At 49.6% G+C, this 12,740-nt stretch overlaps 5 protein-coding genes across 5 annotated transcripts; 3 read left to right on the top strand and 2 right to left on the bottom strand.

Moving 5' to 3' along the window:
- Positions 1 to 551: 551 nt before the first annotated feature.
- PGRI_074640 (Nascent polypeptide-associated complex NAC) lies at positions 552 to 3,088 on the bottom strand (the record flags this gene model as incomplete). The annotated part of the gene is made up of 5 exons (XM_040795178.1): positions 552 to 787; positions 847 to 1,019; positions 1,379 to 1,436; positions 1,524 to 1,593; positions 2,153 to 3,088. 5 exons carry the CDS (start codon positions 3,086 to 3,088, stop codon positions 552 to 554), a joined length of 1,473 nt encoding a protein of 490 aa, XP_040652855.1.
- A 298-nt stretch (positions 3,089 to 3,386) lies between these two features.
- Positions 3,387 to 4,501, bottom strand: PGRI_074630 (putative short-chain dehydrogenase/reductase family protein; the record flags this gene model as incomplete). The annotated part of the gene is made up of 2 exons (XM_040795177.1): positions 3,387 to 4,252; positions 4,318 to 4,501. The coding sequence occupies 2 exons, from the start codon at positions 4,499 to 4,501 to the stop codon at positions 3,387 to 3,389; spliced, it is 1,050 nt and encodes a 349-aa protein (XP_040652854.1).
- Positions 4,502 to 4,967: 466 nt separating this feature from the next.
- PGRI_074620 (Serine hydrolase FSH) lies at positions 4,968 to 5,707 on the top strand (the record flags this gene model as incomplete). The annotated part of the gene is made up of 3 exons (XM_040795176.1): positions 4,968 to 5,009; positions 5,057 to 5,156; positions 5,211 to 5,707. The coding sequence occupies 3 exons, from the start codon at positions 4,968 to 4,970 to the stop codon at positions 5,705 to 5,707; spliced, it is 639 nt and encodes a 212-aa protein (XP_040652853.1).
- Positions 5,708 to 7,062: 1,355 nt separating this feature from the next.
- Positions 7,063 to 7,650, top strand: PGRI_074610 (SNAP receptor SNC2; the record flags this gene model as incomplete). The annotated part of the gene is made up of 3 exons (XM_040795175.1): positions 7,063 to 7,170; positions 7,342 to 7,573; positions 7,631 to 7,650. 3 exons carry the CDS (start codon positions 7,063 to 7,065, stop codon positions 7,648 to 7,650), a joined length of 360 nt encoding a protein of 119 aa, XP_040652852.1.
- A 1,551-nt stretch (positions 7,651 to 9,201) lies between these two features.
- Positions 9,202 to 11,992, top strand: argEF (bifunctional acetylglutamate kinase/N-acetyl-gamma-glutamyl-phosphate reductase; the record flags this gene model as incomplete). Its single annotated transcript, XM_040795174.1, has 3 exons — positions 9,202 to 11,586; positions 11,642 to 11,882; positions 11,937 to 11,992. The coding sequence occupies 3 exons, from the start codon at positions 9,202 to 9,204 to the stop codon at positions 11,990 to 11,992; spliced, it is 2,682 nt and encodes an 893-aa protein (XP_040652851.1).
- Between the last annotated feature and the right edge of the window lie 748 nt (positions 11,993 to 12,740).

Raw genomic sequence — 12,740 nt, 5'->3', positions numbered from 1 at the left:
TCGAGAATTACGGAAATGGAATCCCTTACCATCTTTTTATTATTCCCTACACGGATCGTCCACCGCAATTGAGAGGTCTTGCGCGCGATCAACCTAAAATCCGAATCGCTACGCAGCTTGAGGAGTCAGTCCTCAACAGCACCACGCGCATTGCGCAAGACATGGTGTCAATGGCGTTGTGGTAAAATGGCTCGGGCTTTGATCAATGGATAATGTGTACGATAGCTGCATCTGATACAGGCATAATGAACTGTCCTGTTAAGGGACCGCGCACGAAAGTGATATACCGTAGAACAGTAACGAGTACAATTCCTCGTGATTCTGAGCGACTCAGATAAAGTCATCGAGCTGTCAGAAAGTGCTCTCCATCACCAGGTCCATCAATAACGCGGGCACGATATATATACCTGTCAAACCTCCCCGCGAGGAAAGAAACAAAATAGCAGAAAAAAGAACATTCAACAAAAAACAACTCTCAAACCGGAGCTTAAATTTCATTGATCATAGACGAAAGTTTTTAAAGACTCGATTTAATTCGCATCTAGGCGTATTTATTCCTTGGTCTCGAAGTTCTCGCCCTCGACGAGGTCGGGGATATCATCCTCCTCATCGTCCTTCTTATCGCCCTGCTGCTTCTGCATGTTCTGGTAGCTCTCAGCGAGCTTGCGCAGGGAAGCGAGGGAGTCGGGGCCGAGCTGGTTGAGGATGTTGGGGACGAGCTCGGTGAGCTCCTTCTCCTCGCCGTTGCCGTACAGGGCGAAGGTGTTGGAGGGGACGGCGCCGTGGACTGAGGATGATTAGTGTTTTTCGTTCGGTTGACAAGGTCCTTCGTTTCGGGCTACTCACCACGGGGGTTGGCGAAGTGGATGACGTTGCCGTCCTCCTTGAACATGTTGACCTCCTCAATGCCCTGGATGGGCTGGACGTTCAGCTTCTTGAGAGCGGCCTGGAGCTTCTTGTCATCGGCGCCGGAGTTGCGGACGACCTTCTTGACCTTGCGGCGGGGAGTACCCTTGCCACTATGAAGTTGTTAGTTGGGACTGCTGGAAAAATTTTGGTCTCGGTGTGGGTGAACATGGGTGGGGGGATGAATGGGAGGGGTTTCCGAAAAGATCGAAGGAATGCGAGGATTCACAGGCCGAGTCAGACTGGATTTTCGTGATTTCTATCTTCGATTCAATATTTGGGATATAGCGCCATCGCATAGAGTCGAGATTCGATAAATCGTAGTCTGACTATCGGCTGTGTCGAATTCGGGTATTGCGGTTCGAAAATTCGTTTCCTCTGTTTGGGATCGAGAGGTCGGGATGAAAACAATTCTGGATGGAATATACGTACCCTATTGAGGAAAACCATGTTAGCTATCAAATTTGCACACTCGAAGGTCCAGGTCATGCAAGTAGCTTGCCAGATTGAGATATGACCAAGCTCCAGGGCTACCAATTCCAGAGAATCGCAGCTCCACGTCATGACCCAAATCATATCTCAAGCTCGAAAATCCTTCAAAAGGGACAAAAACGTACCGATGCGAACGCTCGCCTGCATTCTAGCCAACTTTGCCTGATCCATGATGAAGTCGGGAGGGGTGATCGCCTGGCGCAGGATTAGTTTTTTTTTAATTCGTAGGGCGATTGAAAAAAGGATTTCAATCAATTTGTTTCGACAATTATATAGCGTACCGTTATAAAAAGGTTGAAGGGGAGATGGTTAAAGGGAACGTGAAGTGGAAGTGGGTGGAATGATGATGCATCCCCAAGAGTTTTGTGTGGGGTGAATATTCGCTAATGCGCCGACTTGGGTTTAACGGACTGTTGTTTTTCTAAATAACTACATTCTTATATGGAATTTCTAAATTGATTCTATTCAAATATAAACTATCTTGTTCTTTTGATGATTTTGGTTATTCGCAAGTCTTCAACATGTTTGTGGGATATTGGATGCTCGGCTAAACCCTAATCGGGCTCCATGAGGAAGATATATATACTTCGAATAATAAGGGAGTTGACAACATTTGAATATTGGAATATTGAATGTTGATATTGTATGTTGAAATAAATATATGTTAATAATTCTAATGCTAATAGTACCTTGGTATATACCAAATGTGGTAACCAGTGGACACAGTTCCATTTTCTAACCACTAACCACTAACCATCTCCTTCTTCTCCATCTCAATCTCTTTCTTCCTCTCCCAATTACTAAAATACTTATGCCAATGATGCTTCTCCTTAAACCCAAGCAGCCGTTTAATCTTCGCATTAGAAAACGGCGCCTCAAATTCCCCCATCTCACGCGTGATAGGTATATCCGGGAACTGCGACTTCAAAAACTCCTTCGTAGGACTAAGATTGGTAATATGATCATTGGTAGCATTGAAGACCTGAAACCCAAGTCCACTAGTCCGCACCGCCGCCTCACACATCGCACCCAGATCACGCGCATCAATATACGACCACCCATGCACCTTCCACAGCGCCGGCTCATGCACATAGCTGTAGAAAATATCCCCATTGTACTCATAGGGCTCGATAAGCCGTCCAATGCGTAGACTGTAGATATCCGCGCCGAACCGCGACGCAAATCCCCGCGCAATGCGCTCGTTGCACAGTTTCGCGATCGCGTACGTATCTGTCGGGTTGATGTCCAGGTCTTCGTGGATCGGAAATGAGGGGAAATTGGCATCGCCTTGCGCAAATGATACTCCATACACTGTTATGCTACTCGCAATGACGATCTTGCGCACTCCGAGCTTACACGCCGCCTCGATGATGTTATATGTGCCCTGCGTGTTCGAGCGGAAGGTCTCGTTGTCTGGTACGAGCATGTTGCGTGCGTAGCCGGCGAGATGGACTACGGCGTCTGGGCGGGGTGGGAGGCCTTCTGGGAAGGGCTCGGTGAGGGTCCATTGGCCGGAGAGGGCATTGAAGACTTGGCCGCTGTCTGCGAGGTCGGTTTTTAGAGTGTGCACGGATGGGTGTTCCAGGTGTATTAGGTCCAGGTTTAGGATTTTGTGTCCGGCGTTGAGGAGTTCGCTGATGACGAATTGGCCTACTTTGCCGGAGCCGCCGGTCACGACGATGTGGCCCATGTTGGTGATAGTGTATGGTGAGATGCGGAATTGGGGGTAGTACTCCGCTCGAGGGATATCTTGTCTGATTTTGGCGGAGTCTTTGAAATGATCAAGCTACACGGACACTTATCCAGGGGTTTGGGCAGCATGACCGACATCGAAATCATGATGATGCCATTTGCCTCCAGCTTCTTATAGACGGGGGAATGACAGCGTGTGTTGCAGAACAGTGTGCATTCTAAAAAGCAGAAGCAAGCTATATCGCTGATAACATTTTAGTCGTTTCATATATTCGTACATGCCTCGATGGCTCCATTTAGTTTCTCTTGGAAACTTGACTCTCGGTCCAATCCCAAAGCTTCTGCGCCAATTGCGCGTTTTGCACAGGCGCAGTGCCACCACTACGGTACCCAACAGGGGTGTAGTAAGCTCCGTTGATAATATTTTCTCTTTGGGTGCCAGCCGCCCAAAGAGAATTAAGAGCGCCACTAGTAATATTCCGAAAGAGCATAGAGCCAACGGCCGTGATACCGTGCTTCATCACCGAGCTGAGACTCTTCGTATGTCCATAGAGCCCGCTATCAACCGCACCGGGGTGCACAGAAATAGACAGTATATCGGGATACCGACGGGCCAGCTCGGATGCAAAGAGGATGTTAGCCAACTTCGAAGCGCCGTAGCGCGTCCAAGTACTAGACGCCAACAAGCCAGGGGTAGATGTAATTTCCTCAAAGGTGGAGGGGGCGACACAGTGAGCTGCCGAAGCGACAGTCACGACCCGCACATCGGGGACCTCATCCTTTGCGCGCTGGAGCTCAACGGTCTTCTGCAGAGTAGGCAGAAGCAGTTTTGTGAACAGGAAGTGTCCGATATGGTTTGTGCCAAGCTGGATCTCGAAGCCCTCCTTCGTCGTGGTGGGCGGGTTGCCCATTGTGCCTGCATTTAGGATAAGGATATCCAGCCGATCGCTATCGGACTGGAACTTTTCTGCGGCGGCGCGGATGGATTTGAAGGAAGAGAGATCGAGAGCGAGGAAGCGGATATCGGCGGGGGAGGAGAGCTGGCTTTGTAGGGATTCAATTGCTTCGCGCGCTTTGCTCTCGGTGCGGGCGGCCATGTAGATGCGCGACGGGCGATGCTTGGCGAGTTGGAGAATGGTCTCCTTGCCTAGGCCGGCATTGCCTGAGTTGGTCCATGGCGATGTCAGTGATCTGGAAGCTATAGATATGTCGAAAGAGGAGATGTACCTCCTGTCACAAGGACGACCTTGCCTTCTAAGCTGCGAATGTCGCGCTCAGGCTGGAATGACGTCCCTAAATAGCCGAATGTGGCCTCGTTCAGGGTTGGGCCAAAGCTTGACAATGCCTCCCGAGGATGACGCAAGCTGTAGGTCGCAAAGCCACGAGTGGCTAGAATATCACGGAGATCCATAGCTGCAGGTCAGATTGAAGAATATTTGCGGAAAGTGAGATCAGATTTGGGGGTTAAATAGCCGGTCAATGCCTTCGGGCCAAGAAACATTTCTTTTTAGAGATGAAGTCCCAAGAAATCTCCTGAAATTTTACATACATATATTTAAGTATCATCTTATCAAAATTTCCTATTGGTCCGCTTGGCAGTAATTTCTGCAGTGCAGACTTAAAGAAGAAACAATCCGCACATAGACCTTTGTATATCTCACCTGCCAAGCTGAGTCCTACCAGCCCCGCCTGCAGGTTGATCCCCCTTGTACCCCGAGGTCTCTCCAGACTAATGCCGATTATCCTGGCCACCTGTCCTGTAGACTTCCTTTCTTCTTTTCCTCGAACTCGAGGAGTCCTGTAACACAAAATCCTGACCTTCCAATATAATATCTTGCTCAAATTTACACTTATACGCGAAATCAGAAAGCACCAAAATGCGATTTCTTTGCTTACATGGTGGGGGCACCAATGGCGAAGTACGGACATATTCAATTCAACATAGAAAAATACTGACCAGCCATAGATCTTTGAAATCCAAATTGGAGGTATCCGCCAGATACTAGAGAAAAGTGGCCACCGGTTCAAATTCATGAACGGAAAGATGGACGCCAAAGTCGAAGAGGGTAAGCTCTGATCCCTACAGCCACCAGTTAAAAAACATACTGACCGAAATCCAGAACTCGAAGGCATAGTGGACGGCCCCTTCTATAACCACTACACCCGAGGTTCCTCACCAGGCTCCAGTATCCACGAGGCCTTCGATCATACCAGGAGCTTTATCGTGAAAGAAGGCCCCTTCGACGTGGTGATAGGCTTCTCACAAGGCGCGGCACTAGCAGCATCACTTATAATCCACCAAAGCAAGACGCACCCGGATGAACCGCTATTCCGCGCAGCGGTGTTTATCTGCGGCGCGGCGCCGTGGGATAGTACCGGACTCCAGCATATTGCGCCGCAGCCGGATACATATCCGATTGCTATTCCGACGGCGAATATTGTTGGCAAGGCGGATGCGCTGTTCCCTGAAAGCGTGCGCTTATTTGAGCTTTGTGAGCCCGCTAAGGCGACTTTCTATGATCATGGTTCAAAGCATATGGTTCCGTTTGATATGAAGAATACGGAGGAGATGATTAGGGTTATTGAGGAGACTGTTGCGAAGGCTATGAGGGGTTAGCTGCGAGTGGTTGTGTAATGAGATAAATCGACATTGGAAACCACCAGGGCATCTCCAGCGCCAGGCTTAGCCAAAATCTTTCACCTGGTAACCACCCGCACCATTATATGGCAGTCCTGATAGTCGGAAGTTGGCACCGCCTCGCGCGACGCAAGTATCAGGCGCAGGCTTGTGTTATAGAAGCACCAGGTTGGCGCATAGGATAATGGGATAAGAGGGACAGACGTTGGAGAGCTAGCCTGGTCTCTTTTCTCGAAGGAATCATAGCAAACTGCTGTGTAGTCTTTGGAGGCGATGCTATTCTATAACTCTAATGAGTTATCGTGACTGTTCCTGCTGAGCGTTATATAAAGGTTCCCTAGATTTTGGATATCCTGATGGGTGGGTTTCATTGTGAGCCTGAGCACATCGATGGAATGAATACATATGTATCCGCTCGGCTTGCCCTACTTTGGATGTTTGGATATCGGATTTGACTTGTACGTTTGTTTTTGAATTGTCGCCAATTTTCCACATAATGCTCATATTGATCGCAACGTGAGGTCTGTTTCATATATTGAGTTACTTGGAGCGTTGTATGTACTTCCTTAGTCCTGATGGGATGACATCAACGGGTCCGGAAATTATTACCTAATGCGGGTTAATCCTAATAATAGCACCGGGTTCCTCGAGCAACACTCTTTTCTAACTGTATCAATAGGCAGCCATATATCAATGACCGTGGAGCCAGATTATTTGTGTACTGAAGAAAAATTATGAGTCCGTGGATTTACTTATGCTAAGCATACAGAGGACAATACCTAGGCTAATATTCTACTGTTGTACACGCACTTACAGTGAAACATCCACATTGTGCCTGTTTGCGGTAAATTAATTTCAGTATCACAACATGAAGCAAGAACAACACGAAACTATCTGGCACGATTTGACTATGATGACGACTCTTTGCAAACGATAACGCCAAGGTCCTTAAAAATAATTTATAGTCAAGACCCTAAATATCAAAGCTGGGGGCCGACATAGTACGGCTTTGTACTGAGAACGCCACAGCACGTGACTCTGGGCAAAGCCGCCTCAGCGGCAAGTCACCCTTGTCAGCTTCACTCCAGACAACAACCGTTAATCCTTTCCCTCCGTCCCTCGCCGTTGCGCTACATCCCAATCTTTATCATATTACGATAGCTCTGATCTCATACCCACGATCTGCATCGATCCTTGTCTTCTAGACTCCCTCTTTGCTACACTTCCCCATCAAAACAGCGCAACCCCTAGTGCTCCCGCGAGGTCGTCAGAGACTCCTAATTTCCCGCCAATCTAGATTTGAGGTTTCCTCAAATTTTTTTACGACTTTCATAATGGCTGCTACCGAACAACCTTACGACCCCTACATCCCCTCCGGCTCTGCTGGAGCCACCGCTGCCACCGGGCAGAATGGCAACCAGCGAACCGCCGCTTTGCAAGCAGTGAGTTAATCCTCGACGATCTCTTGACTACTAGCGATCCCCGACCATTGAGAAAACAGCTATATGTCATCTGGCGGATGGCACATACTTGTTATTGTTCATTTATCGAAATGCGAAGGCTGGTACGCTTGATTCCCGGAATTGGGGCTGACAAGGTGTCTTCTTCTATAGCAAATCGATGATACTGTCGGTGTAATGCGCGAAAACATCAACAAGGTCTCCCAACGTGGTGAGAACTTGGATTCTCTCCAGGACAAGACCGACAACCTGGCCGTCTCAGCTCAGGGCTTCCGCCGAGGTGCCAATCGCGTGCGCAAAGATATGTGGTGGAAGGACATGAAGATGCGTGTGTGTCTAGTCATTTGCGTGATTGTCCTTCTCATTGTCATTATTGTGCCGTCTGGTAAGCGTTTCCAGGCATTATCCCTACTTCTCAGTTCTCCACTAACACCTTACAAAGTGTGGGCTGCCAAGCACTAAGCACCTCAACTGCGCGCGACTTACGACTTCTCTTTGGACATGGACTCTTGAATTTTACTGGGCTTACTGTTGTTGGGGCCGTGTGGCCTTTTCCGTTTTCTTCGCAGCCGCTAATACCTCCTGCTGTTTTTTTCTGGGCGTGTTTTCAATGACCAAATCCTCTTTGACTTTTCCGTGCAACGAACCGAGTTCATCCGATTTAGGGTTGTGTCGCTTTATGCGACCCGGTCGACGGGTGAAGATGTAAATGATACTTTCATGACGCCGTGTTTAAGTATGCTTATCACATTGCCATTCGGGTGTTTTTTGACTGCAATGAATTTCCCTTATAGTGCACTTATGCCCTTTTTTGAACCTCCAATCTTGCCGGGATAACTGAACAGCATGTACAATGTAGAATATTAGTGTAGATCCACACTTCAACAGGCAACGTCGACATCCACCCTTGTGCATACTGGCGATTGAGTCTCGGGCTCTGGACTCGTATATACAATGGGTGATGGGAGCGGACTGGGTTTGGTACATCGGCTACTATGTTTCAACTTGGTCCGCAGACAAGGCCACTCAATATCAGGATGGTAACACACTGTCCACGTGGCGTAAGATTCTCTGACCTGTGAAGTTCCAATTCGCCAATGAGATCATGCAGGGAATCCGCTATGTATGCCCAGACCATTTAGCAGCGTCTACCTAGGTACTCATTAATTCACTCGCTCTACAGAGTAGATGTTCCCATGTATTGCTATATGAGTGCAGTGCAAGCGTTGCCCTTTCCTGACGAGTCCTTCCCAAATTCATCCGAAGGCTGTTGAACAGTACGGAGTAGGAGAAAAATCAGATAATACTGGGAACTCTTGGCACGAAAACAAGTGTCCACCAATTCCTCAATCAGACCACTTGGAGAAGGTCTCACATATACCGGCAGGAAGCGAAGAGTGCTAGACCCAGCCAAGGTGGAGGGAAGTGGATAGCGGTGACCCAACGCAACGAGTAAGAGGAAGGCACAAGATCAGATAAGTGAGACTAAACCCAAGCAGGGACATTTCATGATCTCCGAGCAGAGCCTGGGAGTGGGCTTTTTCGGAGATAAATGGATGAGAAAGTCTAAGGAAATTGATATCCGAGGAAAAAGTGTGAAGATTCTGCTTTTCATTGCTTTTTTTTTACTTCGCATCTTTTTTTTGGTCCCGGTTAGGGCACCACCAATGTTAATTATTGTAAGAAAGAAGTCAATTGAAAATTAGCCAGCAACATATAGCAATACAAATTTGAGAATTAGAAAATAAATAATAAAATGGTTCATGTAAAAAAACTGTATTGGAATAATCAAATGTCGCACGTAAAGATGCAGGACTTCACATAAATCGCTCGCTAGAAGGGGGGTCCACCGCCTTCTCCCCGTCATTGGGCCAACTTATCGCTCCGAGGCCCGGCCGATCTGAAAAATATCTCTTGACTCAACTCTTTCTCACCACCTACCCTTCCACCTTTTATACATATTTTGGGGCCTCTCCCACCCAGGGCCGACCGTGTGACCATTGAGGCTGCCGCATGTGTGTTGCCAGGATGATGTCCCTTCGCTCCGCTGTGCGGAGAGCTTCGTGCAAGCCCCTCCGTTCTCTCTCCGCACCGACTGCTCTGCGAGTTTCAGTTGCGAAGACTGCCTCCCTGCAGACTCGCAAATACTCCCGCGCAACTGATCCTCACCTGACCTCCACCCGTAGCACCGTTGTGCAACTGTTGAGCAATATTGGCTCTAAGCGCGAGGTCCAACAGTACCTGTCACATTTCACCTCCGTGTCCTCTCAGCAATTCGCAGTGATCAAGGTTGGTGGTGCTATTATTACTGAGCACCTCGAGACTCTGTCATCTGCACTTGCATTCCTTAACCATGTCGGTCTGTACCCCATCGTCGTCCACGGTGCCGGTCCCCAGCTTAACCGCATGCTGGAGGCCGCCGGTGTTGAGCCTCAGTTCGAGGATGGAATTCGGGTGACTGATGGTAAGACTCTGGCTCTCGCCCGCAAGCTCTTCCTGGAGGAGAACATGAAGTTGGTCGAGGAGCTCGAACGCATCGGTATCCGTGCCCGTCCTATTACCGCGGGTGTCTTTTCGGCCGATTATCTCGATAAGCCCAAGTACAACCTGGTTGGCAAGATCAATGGTGTTGACAAGACACCCATTGAGTCAGCTATTGCCGCTGGATGTCTGCCCATCCTGACCTCCATGGCCGAGACCCCCGAGGGACAGGTGCTCAATGTCAATGCGGATGTGGCTGCTGGTGAGCTTGCCCGCGCCTTGCAGCCCCTCAAGATCGTCTACCTCGCCGAGAAGGGTGGTTTGTTCAACGGCGACACTGGTGAGAAGATCTCTGCCATCAACCTCGATGAGGAGTACGATCACTTGATGAGCCAGTGGTGGGTGCGCCACGGCACTCGTCTGAAGATCAAGGAGATGAAGGAGCTCCTCAGCGATCTGCCTCGCTCATCTAGCGTCGCAATTATCCACCCTGCCGATCTCCAGAAGGAACTTTTCACTGACTCCGGTGCTGGTACCCTGATCCGCCGCGGTAACAAGATCCACGTGAAGACCTCTCTGTCCGAGTTTGAAGACATGAATGCCCTGAAGGAGGTTCTGGTCCGTGATCGTGAGGGTCTTGATGCCCGTGCCGTCGTTGACCGCTATGTCGAGGGTATGAAGAACAAGGACTTCAAGATCTACTACGATGATCCTATGGAAGCTCTCGGTGTTGTGCTGCCCCCGCAGCCCAACTCCCAGATGGCCCACTTGGCCACTTTCACCATTACCAAGTCTGGTTGGTTGACTAACGTTGCCGACAACGTCTTCGCTAGCATCAAGAAGGACTTCCCCAAGCTGGCATGGACTGTCAAGGAGGACGATGAGAACCTGACCTGGTTCTTCGACAAGGCCGATGGCAGCTTGAGCCGTGATGGTCAAGTCCTCTTCTGGTACGGCGCCGAGAACGGCGAGGAAGTCAAGCAGCTCGTTCAGGAGTTCAACGCCCACGGTCGCCAGATGTTCGGTGACATTAACCTTGAGGCTCGCCTTCACCGCGCTGCTGAGGCTGCCGCCAACATTGGCAAGGGTTTCGGCGCTAGCGGTGCTTCTGTTGAGCAGAAGCGTGCGTTCTCAACCACCACCAATGCCCTCCGCATGGCCCGTGCCAAGCGTCCCGTTGTCGCCGTGAACTCTTTCCGCACCTTTGCCACTACCAACCCCAACCCTCCTCTTGGAGAGAAGAACATCTCCAACACCCAGCCCGCCAAGGTTGCTCTCATTGGTGCCCGTGGCTACACCGGCCAGGCTCTGATCAACTTGCTCAATGCCCACCCTAACATGGATCTTCGTCACGTCTCGTCTCGCGAGCTGGCTGGTAAGAAGCTCCAAGGCTACGAGAAGCGCGAGATCATCTACGAGAATCTCAGTCCCGAGGACGTCCGCAAGATGTCTGCCAACGGTGACATTGACTGCTGGGTGATGGCTCTGCCCAACGGTATCTGCAAGCCCTTTGTCGACGCTGTTGACGAGGGTTCCAAGACCGGTAACGTCATTGTTGACCTGAGCGCTGACTACCGTTTCGACCCCAACTGGACTTACGGTCTTCCCGAGCTCGTTGAGCGGTCTAAGATTGCCCGGGCTACTCGCATTGCCAACCCCGGATGCTACGCCACCGCTGCTCAGCTTGGAATTGCTCCTCTTGTTCCGTTCCTTGGCGGCCAGCCTACCACCTTCGGTGTTTCTGGATACTCCGGCGCGGGTACCAAGCCCAGCCCCAAGAACGACGTCAAGTTCCTTACCAACAACCTCATCCCCTACAGCTTGACTGACCACATCCACGAGCGTGAGATCAGCGCACAGCTGGGCACCAGCATTGCGTTCATTCCTCACGTCGCGGTTTGGTTCCAGGGTATCTCCGTAAGTGCCCGTTGGCTACTCGTTGATCCTCACAATTGCTAACATTTATATACAGCACTCTATTAGCATTCCTCTGAAGCAGAAGATGACCTCCCGCGATATCCGCAACCTCTACCAGGATCGCTACGCTGGTGAGAAGCTCGTCAAGATTGTTGGCGAAGCCCCTCTTGTCAAGGACATTGCCGGCCGTCACGGTGTCGAGATCGGTGGATTTGCCGTCCACTCCAGCGGCGAGCGCGTTGTTGTCTGCGCCACCATTGACAACCTGCTGAAGGGTGCCGCTACCCAGTGCTTGCGTAAGTTTCTGAATCCATCTACTTCATCAGCCATGACACTAACGAACCCAATAGAAAACATGAACTTGGCTCTCGGCTACTCCGAGTACGAGGGCATCCCTCTCGACTAAGCTCCCACTCAAAGTTAGTGATGAGTAGTTGCCAGGGCGTGTTTGTGTGTTGTTTTTGCATGTATTTTGTCTCATACCCCCCGTGCATCCTATACATCGCTCTGGGTTGGAGATTTCCGGGTGCCTATCTATTTTCAGATCTTCCATAGTTGACTATGTCTACGCTTATACTTTTGTGCCAAAAGAGTTCGGTTTTTGTTGGTCTCGGTCTTTTTTTACTCCTTAGAATTCTGCTGCTTTGTTTTCCCTCCCCTTGTCCTCAACTGACATATAGTCTCTCAGTCTCAAGAAAAGTAAGATTTTCTTCTGGTGTTGGGATTCGACCTGGTCTACCGCGAGTGTTCCCTATTTCATGTCCATGGATATACGAGTTGATTTGATTTATTGAATTGAAAACCGGGAATGCAGTCGAGTGTAATTATAAAATAATATATGTTAATGTGAACCTTTGGTCCGAGCAGTGTAGCTGTAAGTGTGGACGTATACTGGGATGCATAACGCATCTGTTCTCCTCAAGGCCCTTGTGCTCAGGTTGAGACTTGCACACCCTCTTCACACATCATCCTTCCACCTTTTCCCTCTTCCTTGTATCCTCACCCAAGTCTTGTCACTCGTGACTGTCGAGGCACTTTCATCGTACCTTCTCACTCTCTTTCATCCAAAACTATTCTAGAACCGCCCACACATTACCCTGGCCCACGGGCAAACCGACGCAGCAAACCTGCAGCTGATATCTTCATCTTCCGAC

The sequence above is a fragment of the Penicillium griseofulvum genome (genome assembly GCF_001561935.1).
Source record: "Penicillium griseofulvum strain PG3 chromosome Unknown contig_6, whole genome shotgun sequence".
In the NCBI taxonomy this organism is placed as follows: Eukaryota; Fungi; Ascomycota; class Eurotiomycetes; order Eurotiales; family Aspergillaceae; genus Penicillium; species Penicillium griseofulvum.
Note: the sequence above shows the minus strand (reverse complement) of the source record. Positions and strands in the feature narration are given on the sequence as shown.